The 20140-nt window shown below is 42.0% G+C and overlaps 2 protein-coding genes across 2 annotated transcripts in view; both read left to right on the forward strand.

Moving 5' to 3' along the window:
* Window positions 1-280: 280 nt before the first annotated feature.
* Window positions 281-9835, forward strand: LOC147314411 (von Willebrand factor A domain-containing protein 5A-like). The gene is made up of 13 exons (XM_086261338.1): window positions 281-400; window positions 3772-3819; window positions 3976-4178; window positions 5467-5689; window positions 7288-7472; window positions 7556-7670; window positions 7800-7939; window positions 8020-8108; window positions 8197-8341; window positions 9075-9154; window positions 9239-9353; window positions 9499-9657; window positions 9728-9835. The coding sequence occupies exons 2-13, from the start codon at window positions 3777-3779 to the stop codon at window positions 9833-9835; spliced, it is 1605 nt and encodes a 534-aa protein (XP_086117464.1). The 5' UTR covers window positions 281-400; window positions 3772-3776.
* Window positions 9836-10071: 236 nt separating this feature from the next.
* Window positions 10072-20140, forward strand: part of LOC147314412 (von Willebrand factor A domain-containing protein 5A-like) — a 23921-nt gene continuing 13852 nt past the window's right edge. The window contains exons 1-2 of the mRNA XM_086260385.1: window positions 10072-10243; window positions 11418-11456. Coding sequence (XP_086116511.1) covers window positions 10072-10243; window positions 11418-11456 — 211 coding nt within the window. The remainder of the gene's footprint in view (window positions 10244-11417; window positions 11457-20140) is intronic.

A 20140-nucleotide genomic window follows, 5' to 3' on the forward strand; every position in this document is an offset into this window, starting at 1 on the left:
TCCCTGTATATATATATATATATATATATGAAAAAAAATAGCACTGGGTGTTTACAAACTGCGTTTGAAGATGTATTAAGAACGCTGTATAAAAAACTCTTTAAGAATTTAGTCTTAAATGCAGATGTTTGTATTTCAATACTTGTCTTGTATGATGTTCTTTGGTCTTCAAATACCAGACTATTTTAACAACGGTGATGGGTAAGTTTTGTATAATAATAATAAAAACAAATTTAAGGTCCACCCACTCGACTCTGACGCGATCTCACTGAAGGGTTCCCACGGATACAGGAAAGTGTTTCAGTTCGGTATAGAAAACTGGCGTAGGGGCATTTAAGCCACATTTCACACACTGAAGAACGAAAGTACTTTGAGGAGACAAAAATCTTTCTTTTCAAAGGTAGGCATTTCTCTGAAACCCATTCCCGCACACTTGTTGCGTGTGTTTTGTGGAGAATTCTGTTATTTTTCTTTTCACAAGAAGCGGGCTGTAAAAAACAAAAACAAAAAACAAATACAAACTGAAAAACAGCTTCGATCTGTGATCACCCCGCCTTCACATGACTTATTATTAAATATTCATCCGCTCTGCTGTTTTGATCAGTTTGAGAGTGTGTTTTGATCACGTGGAGAAACTATGTAATGGCATGAAGACATCATCTTGCCCAAATGATGTTTTTCCAACACATTTAAAAAATATATTTTTAAGGTTATCGGTACTGACATCTTAAGGATTTTTAACAGCAGTCTTAGTTCAGGTGTTGTGCCAGCCCGTTTCAAACATGCTGTTGTACAGCTTTAAAAAATCATCTGGATTCCTCTGTACTCTCAGATTTCTGGCCTATTTCAAAGCTTCCTTTCCTGTCAAAATTTTTTTGAAAAGATTTTATTCGTTCAGCAGCAATCTTTTTTTTAAATTGACACGGTGTCCTTGGGAGGTTTCGGTCTGGTTTTAAAGCTCTTGGCAGCGCTGAAACCGCAAAGTTTTTAACGGTCTTTATTTAGCCACTAACTCAGGAGACTCGGCTGTGCCTTTGCTTTTGGATCTGACAGCTGCCTTTAATACTGTTGACCACAGCATCTTGATCTCACATTGGGGCATTGCAGCATCAGATTGGTTCAGTGGCATTAGAGTGGTTCAGGTCTGAGAGGACTTTCTCTGTGAGCTTTGGAGATTTTATCTCTTCCTCAGCTCCCTGTAACCCACACAATTTCCTCAGGGATTAATAAACTATGCTGATTCTCATTCTGATTACTTGTGGTGTTGCCCAGGGATCTATATTGGGGCCAATTTTATTCTCTATTTATATGCTACCTCGAGGTCTATTTTTTTTTTTTTTAGAAAATAATAATATTTGTTTCCATTCATACACCGATGACACTCAGATCTATCTAGGACTGAAGACGAGCTGCCCTGCCCCACTGCTATGGATAGTTACCCCACCATTACTTCAGTGTCTCGGTGAAATTAAAGCCTGGATGGCCTCTAACTTCTCTTTAATGAGAATAAAACCAAAGTGATAATTTTTGGACCAAGTGGCAATCCCAGCACAGCTGATTTTAACCGGCACAGTCTTACTGCTTATATGTTGGAGTTATCCAGATCTGCCTTGTAAGACTGCAGTTGGTCCAAAATGTCGAAGCTCGTCTTCTGACACGAACCAAAAGACGCGAACATATTTCCCTGGTGCTTGCCTCTCTTCACTGGCTCCCTGTTCACTTTGGAGTTGATTTTAAATTTTTTATTGTTGATTTATAAAGCCCTGAATGGAAAGGCTCCTGGGTATTTGTCTGACCTCCTATGGGCCCTCTAGATCTATTAGATCAAATGATCTTCTGCTTTTATGGATACCAAGGTTGAGGCTGGTTCAAAGAGGCGATCGAGCGTTTGGGGTTGTAGCGCCTTAACTGTGGAATAATCTACCCCTACACATCAGACAGGCTCCTTCTGTGAAACCTTTTAAATCTCATCTTAAAACACATCTGTATTCACTGGCTTTTAATGCAGTATGAAAGTTATTTGTTATTTATTTGTTGTTTGGTACCATCATAAATTATTTGGAATTAGTTGTTTTGTATTTTTGTACAGCACTTTAGTCAACGTTGTTGTTGTAATTAAACGTGCAGTATATATAAATAAACGATAATGAAACTATTATGGTTTGATCGAGGAGGTGATCAGGGTGTCAATGGGGCAGTTTGAGCACATGGGCGAGGTTCTCTCTTAAACGCTACACGGGTATTTTTGAAAACGTAGATTTTCCGATTTCCTTTAAAAAAAATCTCGTCCACACAAAATATCTCCGTTGTCATGTAAATGCAAAAAACCGGAGTCAAAAAGTCAAACCAGAACCCCTAACCCACTAAGAAATGTTGGCCAATCAGAAGTCTAGAAACCTGGGAGAGAAAGAGTATACAGGGTTTTGTGTCCTCACAAAACCTTAAGTACTGAAAAGTTTTATTTTTATTTTTGGAAAGGCAACTTATTTTGTGTTACTTTTCAAGTGCGTTCATCATTTTAAATGTTAAGAAATGTTAAGAAAAACATTAGGAATGAACAAAATGTATACAGCATACATAAGTTTAATATATATATATATTTTTTAATTCAAAACCGACGTCGGGATTTGGGTTATGAGAGCGTCTGTGTTGAAGAAGCCACGTCCGAAGTTCACTCTGACCTCTCTGTCTTTCTAAATGGAGGGCCAGTAACTGCGTGTGTATATGTAAGCGTGTAAAAACTGCAGATAGTAAGATTAAGAGCAACAATATCTTGTCTCTATCCACCATTGTACAAATTCATCTCATGTAAACAATAACGTGGCGCACAGCGTGACGTCAAAAACGGCGCACACCTTTTACATTGGGTGACAAATAAAAACCTAAACGCAGAAACGGAGGTTTTGAAAATCTCCACACTGGTAGGCGTTTTTAAAAATCTCAGTTTTCAGTGATGGAAATTTGGATGAAAGGTGCCACGCATAGTAAAATGCGTGGCACCTCCTTGGGCACAACGCCACAGGTGGCCTGTCTTTAGGCGTATTAATTTTTTTGTTAAGCTGCTAGAGTAACATAGTGTCACTGAATCTTGTTCTTTTAATTAGTGTCTGAAAAGTGTTTTAATTTCAGGTCTGGTAGTATTGTAAGTCCTGCCACGTAGTTTGCTGTTTTTTCCCCTGCTGCTCCTTATTAGTTTCAGTTATTTTATTAATAAAAATCCTTTAATTCGTTTTTCTACGCCTTTGCCTTGTCAACAACCATATTTCCTGGGGTGTATCTCCACGCCAAGCGTTGTCAGTTCCATGTTTACAGACAGCTGTCTTTATTAAATTTTATTTCATTTTTGAGATGCTAAATCTATTTTGGCCTAGCTGAAAAAGACTTTAAAGCATTCACCTTATCCCTGACTGTGGTTGCTGTCCATGGTGCTGATCAAAAGCTGTAATGATGCTACTGATATTATTATTATTATTATTATTATTATTATTATTATTATTATTATTATTATTAAAAAAATATATGTAAAATATATTATTTTTGCACTCAAACACTGTGTGCGTGTGTGTGTGGTGGGGGGACTCATTTCTCTCAAACAAACCATTTTCTGAGCTGCTAGAATAAATGTTTTTGAGTCTGGTGATGTGAGAATTCGCTTTGAGTATGTGCAGAAGAGACAGACTCCAAAAAAGCTGATAAGTGTAGTATAATATACTATGTAAACTGAAATGTTTTATTGAGGAAAACTGTCTGTGGTGTTTGTCTCTTATATAGGTACAATGATGAGATGCTGTGGTCTGCTAACTGCCCAGAACAAACCAGGTAAAAATCTGATAAACATTAAAATGAATTTTCAATTTGTCATAAAAAAATTAATAGAGTTGCATGGACAGATGGCTCAGCAGAAAATCTAATTTTGACTTTAAAAAATAAATGCTACTATGAAGTGTGACTGTTAGAATTCTGTTTGTCTGTCAGTTCCCCTGAAGAGCATTGAGGTGGAGCTGGAGGTGAGGGACCATGTGGCTACAGTGGTCTCCACTCTGAATTATGAGAACAAGGAGAACAAACCATTAGAGGCTGTTTTTGTCTTCCCTCTGCCTGGAGACGCTGCTGTCTGTCATTTCAGTGCTAAGATCGGACAGACACAGATTGTAGCTGAGGTGATGGAAAAACAGAAGGTGAGCTGGACAGTAAATATAACCTCATTATAAGTAAGATTATCTATTCCATGGACAAAAAGCAATGTGTGGTAGGTTATCCATAGACTTGAGAAAAGCATTTGACACTATAGATCACAATATATTAACAAGAAAACTGGAACGTTATGGTGTCAAAGCGGTAGTTTTAAATTTGTTTCCTGAGTAATTTAAGTGACAGGAAGCAGTTTGTGAAATGAAATGGTTGTTGCTCCTTATGTATGGACATTGCTTGTGGTCTACCCTAAGGGTCAGTTTGGGGCCCAAAATTCTTCAACTTATACATCAATGACATTTTTAAAGTCTCCAAAGTATTAAAATGGTACTATTTGCTCATGATACAAACATTTTCTGCTCTGGTGCTGATCTGCAGAAATTATTGGATGAGATGACTAATGAAATAAGTAAAGTGAAGTTCTGGCCTGATAAAAACAAATTGTCATTAAATTTGAATAAAACACACAAGACACTTCACCTGCCGCCTACTGGTGTTGGCCAGAGGGGCCGATGGCGCGATATGGCAGCCTCGCTTCTGTCAGTCTGCCCCAGGGCAGCTGTGGCTACAACCGTAGCTGCCTCCACCAGTGTATGAATGTGAGAGTGAATGAATAGTGGAATTGTAAAGCGCTTTGAGGCCTCGAAAAGTGCTATATAAATGCAATCCATTATTATTATTATTATTATTATTATTATTATTATTATTATTATTATTATTATTATTATTATTACCAGCAAAAGCTTTTGCATTTCTGTCCATGGAGTGAAGCTGTGGAACAGTTTGAATATGGAGTTGCAGCAGTGTCCAAATATAAAGCAGTTCAAAAAGAGTTATAAAGATATAGTTATAATGATTTTCATGAAAGAAAAGGAAAATGTTGAAATTCAGTGAATGTCTCTATTTAGAAAGTGTCATGATGTGATGTATATACAGTATTATATCAGATATCTGTTCGCTATTTTTACTGCAGATTTTATCAGTAAGGAAGCTGACTAAATATTGATAACCTAAGGCAAAGGGATGGGATTAAATAAGTGTGTAGGCTACTACTTCCCACTCCTTTTTGATATGTAACTGAATCGGAACAGTTGAAGCAATATTGAAATGTATTAGCTTTATTTTGTATAGCATTATTTTCTCTTCGTTTCTTTGCTAAATGTACTTGTATATTGTTCACATGATTGAAATAAATTAACAAACAAACAGACAAACAAGATTCAAATTAATAATAAACACAGTGAATGTCACTGACATGTGCCACCTGTCCTTCAGGCTCGTGAGGAGTATGATGATGCTCTGAGCTCCGGTCAGCAGGCCTTCCTATTGGAGGAGAGTGATCAGAGTCCAGATATATTCTCTCTGAGTGTGGGCAGTCTGCCTCCAGGAGAGCGCGCCTCCATCAGGTTGGAGTACGTGGCTGAGCTGGCTGTGCAGGCTGATGATGGTCTGAGGTTCTGTCTGCCTGCTGTGCTCAACCCTCGATACCAGCCTCGGGGTAGGAAAAAACGTTGACACTAACAGAAAGCCTCAAACTCACACCTCTGCATAGAAAAAGGTTTCATAACTGCAACTATGGTGGTGGAGGAATTTCCAACCTCTTTCTCTCTCTCCGTCTCTCTTCCTCCATAAATAAAATATTTTTGAATTTGTTATGTAGACAAAAAAGATAAACTTGAAAAGAATTAAGCGTAACATGGAAACATAAACATTGAAAGCAACTGTCTTTCTCAACACTTTATTTTCAAGTCCAGAATCTATAACATGATTAGGGGATGGACTTTGGGGTTATGGAGTATCTGTGCTGTGTTAGGCTATGTCATTCTTTCTTTCTCATTCTGCATTTATTCTGTCTTTCAAACATACAAAATTATTTGATTGCCCTTCCACCATTACTATAACTGCAGTTTCTTTGCTCTTTGTGTCATTTCTAGCCACAATTTAAACACAGGGTTTACTGTGGCTCCTCTGAAAGAGAACACCTCAAATCAGAAGTACTTGACTCCCTGGTATAACTCGCAAATGTGCACCTTAAAGCAGATAAAGTAAGCTAGAAACAGTGTCTCACTAATTAAGAAGATCATCATTTAGCTTAAAAATAGTTTTTTGCTTTATAAAAAAGCCTTCAGTAAAGCTAGAAGGTTACTATTCATCACTGATTGAAGGAAATAAGAGCAACCCTAGGTTTCTCTGCAGCATATTATTCATTTTATTCTATTACATTGTCTACAATTGTGTACAGTATCTTATTCTTATCCTTTTCCAGTGTTTTTCTAATTTTTACTATGTAACTTTGCACTGTCCACTTTCTGCTGTAACAAAACAAATTTCCCACAGGTTGGACTAATAAAGGTTATCTTATTGTATCTTATCTTAGCACTGTAGTCAAGCTGACAAAAAGTCAGAGCTCTGCTGAGCCAACCATTCCTTTAACGTTAAATAGTAATGAATTCATGAACGTCTTCACAAATACAATTTTAACTACTAGAGGAAAAACATACTCATAATCATCTCACTGACTTAACAATGTGTAGAGTTACTTTCAGTACCAGTGGTATTTATTTCATCTTTTTCTTCAATTGATCTTTCTGAGTTAACTTCAGTAATTACTTCATTACTTCCTCCAAATGATCAACATGTCTCATAGACCCCATTCCTACAAGACTGTTCAAAGAAACTCTGCCAATAGTTAATATTTCATTCTTAAATATGATCAACCTATTTCTATTAAGCGGCTATGTACCACAGGTCTTCAGACTGGCAGTAGTTCAACTGTTACTTTAAAAGCCACCTCTAGACCCAGCAGTCTTAACTAATTACAGGACAGCCTTCCCCTAATTAGGACTGGATCAGGTGGCCCAGAAACTTCCCTTAGTTACACTGCAATAGGTCAAGGTTCCCATGAAGCATTAAGTGTATTTCTTCACTGAGTGTTTTTTCACTCACTATACGTTTACACATACCTCTGCATTTAATTCAAGTTCTCTTCCATGGCATGTCTTTGTCCTGTTTTCCTCCTCTCACCCTCAACCGGTCTTGGCAAATGGCTGGCCCTCCCTCAACCTGGTTCTGCTGAACGTTTCTTCCTGTAAATAGGGAGCTTTTCCCTCTCATTGTTGCCAAGGAACTTGCTCATAGGGGGTCTTTCGAGTGTGGGGTTAGTGCCCTACAGTCTGTCTTTCTCTGCCCGAGTGTCCTCTCCTCGTCCAATCTCTAAAGTAGAGTCCAACTGTTCCCTGGACCCTCTCCAGTACCTCAACACTGATCAAACCCAGGCCACGGTAGGTAGAGTGCTGATGTTTCTGCTGTGTGTGGTTGTTACTTATTACTGAGAATTAAATATGAATGTGTTTGTGGTGTGCAGGTTAAGCTGGCTGCAGGACACAAGTTTGACAGAGATGTTGAACTGCTGATTTATTACAAAGATGCTCACCAGCCCACTGCTGTGGTGGAGGCAGGACAGGCCTCTGCTGAGCCGGGTGAGTGGAAATGATAGGAGTAGTTGATTTGCCAATTTTAAAAATCATTATCTACTTCTGCTTGGAAGTTCAAAATGTTGACATAAACAAAAAGCAATTTCTCAGATTTTTCTGTCTGTTATTTTTCAGGCTCTCTGATGGGTGATCCAGTGGTGATGGTGAGTCTGTACCCTGAGTTCCCCCAGTCTGCGATGGCTTCATGTGGAGAGTTTGTGTTCTTAATGGATCGATCTGGAAGTATGAGTAATACTCGCATCCGCAGTGCCAAGGTATCTGTAATATTTTAATCATAAACTCTTTAGTTTCCTCTCACACAGTGGCCTCACTATATTTTCAATGTTCTGTTAAGGATACTCTGCTGCTCCTGTTGAAGAGCTTACCAATGGGCTGCTATTTCAACATTTACAGTTTTGGGTCTGGATATGAACACATCTTCCCGTGAGTCTCTCCCTCATATCAAAGGCCCTGCTGTCTTTGTTAAAATATCCTAATGGGTGTTTTGGTGCATGTGTTTGTGTGATGGCAGTAAGAGTGTGGAGTACAGCCAGCAGACCATAAAGGAGTCTCTGAAGAAAGTTGAGCAGATGGAGGCTAATCTTGGAGGAACTGAGATCCTGGAGCCCCTCAAATATATTTACAGCCAGCCCTGCATTCCCAATCAGCCTCGACAGGTAACACACACTCACACGCTCTTCTGGTTTGCTGTCTTCGTGGGGACATTCCAATAACATAATGCTTACCCTAAACTTAACCATTAACCATAAACCAATTGTAACCCTAAAACACTAAAACCACAATTTAAGTGTGAAAAATGCCTCCAACAACGTGGGGACCATGGTCCCCACCAAGATAGTAAGAACCCGTATGCGCGCACACACACACACACACACACACACACACACACACACACACACACACACACACACACACACAAACTGCTTTGCATTAATCTCCTGGAAATTTCCTTTGAACTTAATTTTACTTTCTGCTTGCCTTGCTTTAGCCTTAGAACAATTTCATCTTAAAATATAATGATTTAGGATATTTTAGCTTTTTTTATATCACCATGAAGATGCTTTATAGGGATGTATCTACATAGAGCAGATTCAGTTTCATAAAAACATTGGACAAAACTTGGACCACACACGCTCTACAAATGTTTCTCAGCATTGGCATTAGTGTACAATCTAACTTTTAATATATCACATATTTTAACCCTGTGAATATAATCGTTGTTCATGTAACAGCTTTGTTCTTTAGTTTGGAGTTCATACTAACTGTACATTGTTCTTTGCACACTACCATAAAAACATTTGTGTTTCTGAATCCTAACTCAGCTCTCAGAACAAGCTGTGTGTTTCTGGGTCTGATGTTATGTCTTCATGTGCCAACTCTCCTCTCTAGCTGTTTGTCTTTACTGATGGAGAGGTGAGGAACACCAAAGAAGTGATAGATCTGGTGAAGAAGAACTCAGATTCTCACAGGTGAAACCACAAAAACACAAGTACGTCTACACAATTCCCAAAATGTCCAACATGTCCTCTATGTAGAAAATTGTTGTATTGCAGGTGTTTCTCTTTTGGGATTGGGGAAGGGGCCAGCTCTGCTCTCATCAATGGGATGGCCAAAGAAGGAGGAGGTCATGCTCAGTTCATCACAGGGACTGACAGGATGCAGGCAAAAGTAAGACATTAAACACAAAAAGAAAACAAGTTAAGCATTGCAGCAGCAGCAGCAGCAGATACATATTTGTGATCAGACCTGCAATGAGTAAAATGTCTGTTCCAACTGTTTGTGTATATTTGGAGAGTTTTTCATTATTTTTCAGGCGATGCAGTCGCTGCGATTTGCTCTGCAGCCGGTTGTGGTCGACATCTCAGTCACATGGGATTTACCAAAGGAAGTGTCTGTCACTGTCCTCTCTCCACCAATCACAGCACTTTTCCAGGGTCAGAGGTCGCTGATTTATGCCCAGCTCACTGGACAGGTAGGAGCAGCACCTTCTCATGTTGTTGTTTAACTATTTCATAACTTCTGACCCTGTGATTCTGTGTCAGAGTTCAGAGGCAGCAGCGGGCTGTGTGACGGTGAAGTACAGCCTGGCAGGTCATCCCTCTGAGAACCAGCTGCACTTCAGTCTCAGACCTGCAGAGGACACTGGGTAAAACAGAGTTTAAGAAACTCAGTACTTTTCAATGGTTCATGACTTTAGATATATTGGGTTGAAAATAGCAGTAGATTACAATGAATATGAACTGAAATATGTTGTGTTCACATCTGAAATAAAGTATTTAAAAAAAAACAAAGAAACACTTAAGTCACCCATCTCTTGGTGTTCCTTATTATCTGCAGATTAACAGTCCACAGGTTGGGTGCTCGAACTCTGATTCGCTCCCTGGAGATGGAGGAGAGAGAGCACAGAGGACAGCAAGGTGGAGGTGTGAAGGAGAAGGTGGTGCATCTCAGTGTCCAATCAGGAGTTAGCTGTTCTTTTACTGCCTTCATTGCTGTCAACAAAGACAACAGCAAAGTGATTCAAGGACCTCTTGTGCGCAGAAATATTCCAACAGCCAGTGAGTTTTTCCCAATAGCAAAACTAAAAGTCAACCCCAGATCTGAAGCAAAGATGGTTCAGCATGAATAAAATCAGTAAAATGTTTGGTTTAATAGAAAGTCAGACTCAAATGAAAAGACAACAAGTACTGTATTTTCCACACTATCAGGCGCACTTAACGTCCTTTAATTTTCTCAAAACTCGACAGTGTGCCTCCGGTGCGCCTAATGCATGGATTCTGGTTGTGCTTACTGACCTTGAACCGATTTTATGTTGTGCATGGTGCTCAAAAATCCGTCAAAAAATGTTTTAGTATGACTTTGGTAAGCTACGAAGCCACACTGCTTGATGGATTGTTGGAGTTAAACAAACACTGGCATCACTGAGAGTTTAAAACTGTCTACATTCTTTCATCTTTCATCTCCAGGCATTCATGAAAACAGAATTTATTAAATTTAATAGAATTAGAAGTTATCAGGAAGTTAGCTCGCTAGTTTCCACCTAAACATGATATACCATGTTTTGACCGAGATTTCTGAAAAAATTAAAAGTGCTGCTCTGCTATCACTTCCAACTTAAATGAAGACAGAAAACTAAACAGTAGTGACTTTTGTAGGGTCACTGAAGTTGGACTAGCTGGTATATAATGATGTGCTACATTATCGCTAGAGACACAGCTATGTTAGCATAACATTAGCACAGTGAAGCTGGAGGATGAACGCTAAGGCTTTTTTCCACTCGATAAAAGTTAACGAGGGTTCCCGATAGTTAGGGACAAATGCAATCGCATGGCAGGATGCTGTAAACGAACCAAACGTCAGTCAGGAGAACAACTGAGATAAACTATTCACAATACGAGGTTAGTCATTAATATACTGCAACAATATGGGAATAGAGCAGCTGCTATAAACATTAATGAATCAATGGTATGGAAGTGAAGGAAGCAAGAAGAATGACTTGAGTAAAGTTTGACTTATCTGACTGTTTTGTTTCACTTAATGCGCCTTATAATCCAGTGCGCCTTGTGGTCCAAAAAAATACAGTAGAAACAAGGTGGTAATGTATGGTAGAATGTAGGTACTCATCAGACAGCAGTATCAGAGAGAGGGATGCATGTGAGAAAGGTTTTTTTTTCACTGATTCTCTAAACTTGAACTCATTCTTTTTTTCTTTTCTTTTCTTTATCTTTAAAGTGATCCAGAGTCCTCCTGTGGTGAACAGTTCTCTACGTAGTAAGTAAAAACCTGAATAAGTGTTATTGAAAGAAGCATCTGCAGGATCTTTCAAAAGGTTGAAAGATCCTTTAACTACTCATATTAGGGTTTTTCTTTGTGTTTACTCTTTTTGCCTGTGTACAGTGAAAAACACTGGAGAAGTTAGTATTTCGAAATAAGTTAAAAATTACAACGGAAAATATTATTTAGATTTTACATTTAATTAGTATCGGAATGAAATATTATTTTACATTCATAATCTATGTTACTATTCATAATCCTTATTATTACTGTTGCATCATTTATGATTTATCATTATTGTTATTTCATTGACACATTTATTGAAACTGGTGAGGTTATATTAAAGTCTGTATTTCAGGTGTTAGCATAAGCACATAATAATCTTTCATTGCAGGTGCAACTGTAATCATGTTATACACATATTGCATAGTTAAAGGGTTGAAGCTCGGTCAAGTTAATTAATGGTTTGAAGCTACGGGCAGCGCGATGTCTGGCCGATCAATGGAGCAAAGTTCAGCTATTGAAAGGTTGCCTACATGTTTACAGTATAATTTATTACATATTGCCTGTGTGCATTCAGCAGCCTGCTGCACTGAAGTTTGCCTGGTAACAGATGGCGCTGAGTGAGGTCATGCACTGAGGTTAACAACACAGACACATAGTCTGTCTGGGTAAACTGATTGCAAATGTTGTGTAAGTCTAGAAAAGTTTAATAACAGGATGCATCTGGGAGGCGGTGGAGGAACTGAGAAAGGAACTGTTCTGTTTTAGTGACGCGAGTTACCGGTCATCGTCAAAGGAGCTTGCAAAGAATAAGATAAGATAAGATAAGCTTTATTAGTCCCACACGTGGGAAATTTGTTTTGTCACAGCAGGAAGTAGACAGTGCAAAAGTTATGAAGCAAAAATTAGAATACAATAAGAATAAATACAGTACACAACTGTACAGAATAGAATAAAATAAAATACTATATACAGTTGAATAAAATAGAATAAAATATACAATAAGATAAAAATAGAATACAAATGCTATATACAACTGAGTAAAAAATACAACGATGCCAGAGAAGATTATTGCACTTAGTGTTATTGCACATGTGTGGATGTGTGTGTTTGATCAGTTAGTCTTTATTGTGGAGTCTGACAGCAGTGGGGAGGAAAGACCTGCGAAATCTCTCCGTCCCACATCGTGGGTGCCACAGTCTCCCACTGAAGGAGCTGCTCAGTGCTGTCACAGTCTGCTGCATGGGGTGGGAGATGTTTTTCTAAGAGTGATGACAGCTTAGCCTCCATTCTCCTGTCACTCACCACCTCCACTGGGTCCAGAGAGCATCCTAGAACCGAGCTGGCCCTTCGGATCAGCCTGTTCAGTCTCTTCCTGTCCCCGGCAGAGATGCTGCCGCCCCAGCAGACCACACCATAAAAGATAGCAGAAGCCACCACAGAGTCATAGAAGGTCTTCAGGAGTGGGCCCTCCACTCCAAACAACCTGAGTCTCCGCAGCAGGTACAGCCTGCTCTGCCCTTTCCTGTAGAGGGCGTCTGAGTTATGAGTCCAGTCCAGTCTGTTGTTCAGATGAACACCAAGGTACCTGTAGCTGTCCACAGCCTCAATGTCCATACCTTGGATGTTCAGTGGTTGCAGTGGAGAATGCTTGTGCCTGCGGAAGTCTACCACCAGCTCCTTGGTTTTACTGGCGTTGATCTGGAGGCACCAGTCCACAAAGTCATGAGTCAGTCCTCTGTACTCCTTGTCGTCCCCATCAGTGATGAGGCCGACTATTGCAGAGTCATCAGAGAACTTCTGCAGGAAGCACTGGGTGGAATTGTGGGAGAAGTCTGCAGTGTAGATGGTGAAGAGGAACGGAGCCAGAACCGTTCCCTGTGGGGCCCCCGTACTGCAGACGACCCTGTCCGACACACAGCCCTGAGTCCTCACATACTGTGGTCGGTCGGTGAGGTAGTCCAAAATCCAGGTAGTGAGGTGATGGTCCTCTCCAGAGTTCACCAGCTTGTCTTTCAGAACCGAGGGAAGAATAGTGTTGAAGGCACTGGAGAAATCAAAGAACATGATTCTCACAGTGCTTCCAGCGGTCTCCAAGCGAGCGAGGGAACGATGTAGGTGAATGACGGCATCATCCGCTCCAATGCCAGGCTGTTAGGCAAACTGAAGTGGGTCCAGTGATGAGCTTGTTAGGCGCCGAAGCTGAGCAAGGACCAACAGCTCCAGGGTCTTCATCAGGTGGGATGTCAGAGCCACCGGCCTGTAGCTGTTGAGGTCCTTGGGGCGTGAAGTCTTTGGCACTGGTACAACACAGGAGGTTTTCCAGAGCTGTGGGACTCTTCCCCGCCTCAGGCTCAGGTTGAAGAGGTGCTCCATCACCCCACGCAGTTGGTCCGCGCAGGACCTGACAACCCTCGAGCTGATGCCATCTGGGCTCGCTGCCTTCTTGCCATTAATCCTCCTCAGTTCCCTCCTAACCTGGGTGGTTGAGAGAGACAGGCTGGAGCCTTGTGTTGAGTGTGTATTGGATGCTGTTGTTGGGGGTGGGGAGGAGTGAGCAGGGTGAATAGAGGAGGTGTGAAGTGTCTGAGGTGTCAGAGGTGGAACAGCAGCAGTGGGGGTGGGTGAGTCTGCAGCCGATGTTGGAGACTGCCTCATGGCTGAATGAAATCTGTTGAAGAAATGATTCAGTTCATTTGCCCACCTCACATCCCTCCCAGGCAGAGAGTTCTGATGTTTGTGGCCTGAGATGGTTCTGAGGCCTCTCCAGACTTCACCAACGTTGTTTTGCTGAAGCTGGTTCTCCATCTTTTGCCTGTAGCTGTCCTTCCCATTCCTTATCAGTCCCCTCAACTCTCTCTGCACCCTTTTCAACTCCTCTATGTCTTTGGATTTGAAGGCCCTCCTCTTCTGCTTGAGGATGGTTTTAATTTCTGGGGTAATCCAAGGTTTGTTGTTGGAGAAACACCGTACAGTCCTGGTAGGTACGGTGTTATCCACACAGAAATTAATATAGTCAGTAATGCATGTAGTAAGGCTGTCGATGTCCTCTCCGTGGTCGTCACAGATCACCTCCCACACAGTCGACTCAAAACAATCCTCAAGAGCCTCCTCGCTCTCCTCCGACCATCTCTGTACTGTGCTGGTGGCTCCCTGCGCACTAAGGGCTCATACACAGGGACAAGGTGCACCAGGTTGTGGTCAGATCTGCCCAGTGGAGGGAGAGGTGATGAACTGTATGCCTCTTCTGCATTGGCATACAGTAAGTCCAGTGTTTTATTGTCTCTGGTTGGGCAGGTCACATACTGGGTGAAGGTGGGCAGTGTGGAGTCCAATGAGGCATGATTGAAGTCCCCTGATATTATGAAAAGGGCTCTCGGAGATTGTGTTTGCAGTCTGCTGACCACTGAGTGGAGAGTGTCACAGGCTGCATCCGCGTTGGCCGAGGGGGGGACATACGCTGTTATTGCGATAACATGCGAGAATTCCCGGGACAGGTAGTACGGACGCATGCTAACGGCCAACAGCTCAATGTCAAAGATCTTACGTTTCCAATAATTACAGAAGGAAGAGATGGTCGATAACGTCTCCTTCTCGGGCGACGGCGCTCCTTCCCAGCACGACACCCCCGTCTTTTCCTCCTCAGCTCGCTGGGAATGTCGGGTCTGTCTGCCGGCAGTACCGCTGCGGGACGCAGCGCTAACAGCTGATCCTTACTGTAAACAAAGGATCCCTGCTCTGGGTCCCCAGACACGGGTGAAAAAAGTAGAAATAAACTAAGAAAAACGACCAGAACTAGCACAAAACGGTAGAACATGGTTGCAGAGTCTAATTACTAATACGTTAGTTATAAAAAATTACGAGAAGAAAAAGATAAGAAAGAAAGAAACTCAGAATGAGCAGAGCTGCTGTAACAGGCTGCCGCACACGGGGGGCGCCGGAAATAAAGATATAACGAGCGGTCACGGTCACGGTCACGTGGCTTTCTGTTGCCCTGGAGCTCCACCCATTTGTAGTTGGGCAACAGAAGATGCCTGGGACAGTTCAGCCATAACTTTAAACTTCTCCTGCTCATACATGCTTGGAACGATCTTGTCACACTGAAGTGGACGCGCAACGAGATATCATAGCATGGCTCAAGCACGTTCATCACATTTTAAACCCCTTGTTTTGCACAACAGAATACGGCCTCCCATCTTCAGCTAAACACCCCAGTAGCTTTTGTAATAGCTTTAGCCCGGTCGGATTGGGCAGCAAAGGGCTGCTTAAATGCCGCAAACTCCTCTGCTCCGCCACTTGGACCGCTAGCGCTGGCCATAACTATCGCTTGACAGACCCACCAAGCGCACCATACTCATACTTTTTTTTTCTTTTTCGAATCGCGATCGGTTCGGATTTCGGATCAACTGTGATCCGTTGCACCACTATTCTTCAGCGTGTGTTACTGTGTTACTCGCTCAAATGTCCACTTCATACCTGTAGCTCCTCTCTCACACTCAGAGCTCCCCACCAAATCCCACTCATCCACTTAAGACTATCACTGGATTGGCCAGAATACATACCAATTAAATTAAAGAAAATACTGGCACTTCTAACATAAATAAAACATGCTGACTAAGTAGTACACATTACATCTGTCACTTTTTCAGTTTACTAAAGACACAATTTTTTTTTACCATTGATGTGCTAAAATCTAAAGAGGAGCGGATCCGACAGCGACTTACAATGCTTCTAGATAAGAATACTCTTGAAAAGGTGTTTGAATTAACTGAGAAAGCTAGTCTAGCACAGCATGAAAAGTCTAAAACCAGACAACAAGGGACATTTCACTGGTTGTGCGTCGGAAACTACAGCAAAATATGGAGATTGTCCTCAACAGACACCTATGAGAAGACCATAGAGGGAACGGTTCACTCTGCCTGGGATAGGGTTACTGAGACCCCGCCCTCTAGTCCGGCCCGGGGAGGTTGCCGGAGGGTGAGCGTCTGGTAGCCGGGCCCAAGTCCATGGGGCCTGGCCAGGCACAGCCCGAAAAAGGGACATGGGCCCATTGTCCTGCAGGTCCAGCACCCACAGGAGGCTCTGTATCAGTCGGGTGCATTGTGTACCGGGCGGCGGCCAGGAGCGGTGGCCCTGGTGGACCGAGCCACGGCTACCAAGACTGGCAATTGGAACATGGAATGTCACCTCTCTGGTGGGAAAGGAGCCTGAGTTAGTCCGTGAGGTTAAGAGGTACCAGCTAGATATAGTCAGGCTAATCTCAACACACAGCTTGGGCTCTGGAACCAGTCTCTTGGAGAGGAGCCGGACTCTGTCTCAGTCTGGAGTTGCCCCTGGTGAGAGGCAGCGGGCTAGGGTGGGTATCTTGGTATCCCCTCGGCTTGCTGCCTGTATGTTGGGGTTTCTCCCAGTGGACGAGAGGGTTTTTTCCCTGCGTCTCTACGTCAGGGAATGGGTCCTGACTGTTGTCAGGATTGGGGCTGCGGCTGCAGTGATGCAGACACTGTACTGGTCTGTTGTGGTGGAGAGGGAGCTGAGTGTAAAAGGGAAGCTCTGAATTTACCGGTGTATCTACGTCCCTACCCTCGCCTATGGTCACGAGCTGTGGGTAGTGACCGAAAGAACGAGGTCACGGATACAAGCAGCAGAAATGGGCTTCCTCCGAAGGGTGGCTGGCCTCTCCCTTAGACATAGGTTGAGAAGTTCGGCCATCCGGGAGGGTCTTGCTGCTCCTTCACATCAAAAGGAGCCAGGCATCTGACAAGGATGGGCGCCTCCTGGGTGAGGTGTGTTGGGCATCCGTGAGGATGCCCCAGGGCAAACCCAGCACATGCTGGAGAGATTATATCTCCTGAGAACGCCTTGGTGTTCCCCCGGACAAACTGGAGGAGGTGGCTGGGGAGAGGGAGGTCTGGGCTTCTCTGCTTAGGCTGCTGCCCCTGTGACCCAGCCCCATATAAGCGGAAGAGGATGGATGGATGGATGTCCTCAGCAGTCAGAAAAGAGAAGGATGCCACACCAAGGATTTGTCTGACAGACAACTCACCCAAGCAGAGAAAAACATCCTTGCAAAAGGATTGACTTTGGTGTGACACCGAGACAAATCCTGCTAGTGGAACTGATCACATCCACAGAAACAGCAATCCAAAACAACAACATTGCAAATGTGGAAGCAGAGCAGCTATGGACAAGAGTTTCGGCCTGTCTCAGCAATGCAACATCAGCATGGAGAAGCGGAAGGCACTCACATCACTTAGTAATGACAACAACATTATCATCCTTCTGGCAGACAAGAGTAGGTGCATGGTTTTACTAAACCAGAAAGACTATCATGAGAAACTTTTTTCGCTGCTCAGTAACAAAAATGCCTCTAAAACGAAACCCAGGAAGTGGTTACAGGAAGAGGGTGATAGATGTCTGAAACAGTTAGAACAAGACAATGATATTGACCGGGCATCGTACCACAGGCTATACTCAGGGGAATCTACACCAAGTCTGTATGGTTTACAGAAGATACATAAACAGGGTGTACCTTTAAAGATCAGTTGTCTGTATGATCAACTTGGTCACCTATAACCTCACAAATTTTCTGGCTTCAATCCTCAACCCAGTGGTAGGCATGTCCGAACACCACATCTAGAACACCTTGGATTTGGTTGAGAAGGTAAAAGATGTCATTATGAAGGCAGATGAAACAATGGTCTCGTACAATGTCACATCTCTTTTCACTTGAGTTCCAGTCACTGAAGCAGTGGTTAGTAAGAGATTACAGGATAATCCCAACTTCAGCAACAGGACCACTCTCAGCATCTACCAAGTGTGTTTGCTCTGCCCCTCAGCCCTCTGGTTCCCACAATCCTTCTGGGAAAAACACAGAGGCAGCCATCAGTAAACTCCAGACTGCGTCAAGCACACACTCACTGACTTGCTGGGAAACTAACAGGTAGTCATGCAACGATCCCAAATTGATAGGAGCTCAGCCACTCTCTATAGCTCCCTCCAGATGAGGCTGATTAACAGCAGGTGTGTGTCATCATCCACTTCAGGTGTGACCAGCCTCCCGGCGGGACACACCCACCAGGCCTGAGAGCACCTGTAGGCCGGTTCTTCGCACAAACACACATCCACACTCCTATACACACACAAACATGGAATCAAGGGACAGGAGTACCAGACAAACACATGGCCTCAGACTAAGACAGAGCAGCACATAAAGACAAGTTCGTAAAGACCCAAATCCCTGACTGATTCCCCAGTTTCACCCATTGTAGCCAACCATGCAAAGTAAGTGGAAAAGAATGCTTTGTTATCCTACCCTGGAACACCACTAAGTCATTGGTTAGGATGTGTAGATGAATGACACCTGGGTGAATTAGTTCACTGGAGCACAAACTTGGTGTCATCTGCAACACAGAGCAAACATCATCCCCACAGATATAGCGGCCAGGCAGAAGAACATCATATCAAGAAGGCCTGCCCTCTAAAAGAATGAATTAATGAACACAGAAGTTCGATTAAGGGAAATGATTTAACCAGTCCTGTTGCAAGACATTTTAATCAAAAACTTTATAATTCACCTTTATTTTATATAGTCATTGAAGCCATTAAACACAGTCAAAGAGGGGGTAATATTAATTTTATCTGATAAAAAAGAGAAGCATTCTGGATATTTTGATTAAAGAGTTTCACTTTACAGGTATAAATGAAGATTTATCTTTTAATGAGTTTCTGTGATTTTTACTTTTGTGTTTCTGTGTTTTTAAGAAGATTTTTGGACATATGGGGAATTTTTTTCCCTGTTTTAATCTGTAGTGGTTCAGTTCAGAGCCTATTTGTGTTGTGTCTTAACCAATCAGCCATTAACACCTCTTTAAATGTGAATTGGTCCGCTTGTTTATTTGTAAATGTATGATTGGTCCACTTGGATTTCTTCTGTGTCCTTTTTTTATTTAAACAAAAACTGTTTGATATTTCGTAATGACTCTGATGAAGGCCACAAGCCAAAAACCATTGGTCACCCAACAGAGTTGTTGTTCAGCACTTTGAGTGTTGCTGTAGTCTTCACGTCATCTTACAGTAGTTTTGACCCAGAGGATTCTGCAACTCATGATAATATTGTTGTCAGTGTCATCCAGCAACTTTTGGTGTGTAAGAGTTATGTTTGAAAGCTATGTATTATTTAGTTATAAAATCAGTTCAGAGGCCACTGAACCCAAGTGACAATAAAATAAAAAGGCAAGGGTGAGATGGTTAGAATGTGTGCAGAGTAGAGACAGTGGGCTTAGTGGAGAAAGGATGTTTAGGATTGAGCTGAAAGCAGGGAGAAGAGAAATAGAAAAGCAAAAAATTAAAACCAAAGGGATGAATGCTAGAATAAAAAAATCTCGCCTTAAGGTTCATGTTATATCTCTTTCCATTGTGAATTTTAAAAATTTCTATAAAGATATTTGCTGACTGACCTGTTTTGGGAGCCTTCTATTTTAAAATCTTTGGTTGAATAAGATGGTTGAAAGTTTGTTGTAGAATGTGTTGGGCATACCCTGTTTGAACCCCCTTTGAAGTTTGGAGCTCTTAAGCTATTTGAGTTAATAGAACTGTTTTTAAAAAAAAGTGTTTACATGACTTAATTTAAGTAGTTTCAACATTTGAATTTACAGTGTTTTGTGTGTACAAAATTT

This window comes from Aulonocara sp. 'chitande type north' Nkhata Bay, linkage group LG14 (assembly GCF_057382095.1).
Source record: "Aulonocara sp. 'chitande type north' Nkhata Bay isolate Kocher_YH1m ecotype deep benthic linkage group LG14, A_spYH_male_GT1.1, whole genome shotgun sequence".
Taxonomy (NCBI): Eukaryota; Metazoa; Chordata; class Actinopteri; order Cichliformes; family Cichlidae; genus Aulonocara; species Aulonocara sp. 'chitande type north' Nkhata Bay.

Coding starts and splice junctions, on each gene's coding strand:
- LOC147314411 (XM_086261338.1), top strand. CDS start 3,777: ATGATGAGATGCTGTGGTCTGCTAACTGCCCAGAACAAACCAG. Junction 7,473..7,555: donor CTGATCAAACCCAGGCCACG/GTAGGTAGAGTG, acceptor TGTGGTGTGCAG/GTTAAGCTGGCTGCAGGACA. Junction 7,940..8,019: donor CTCGCATCCGCAGTGCCAAG/GTATCTGTAATA, acceptor TGTTCTGTTAAG/GATACTCTGCTGCTCCTGTT.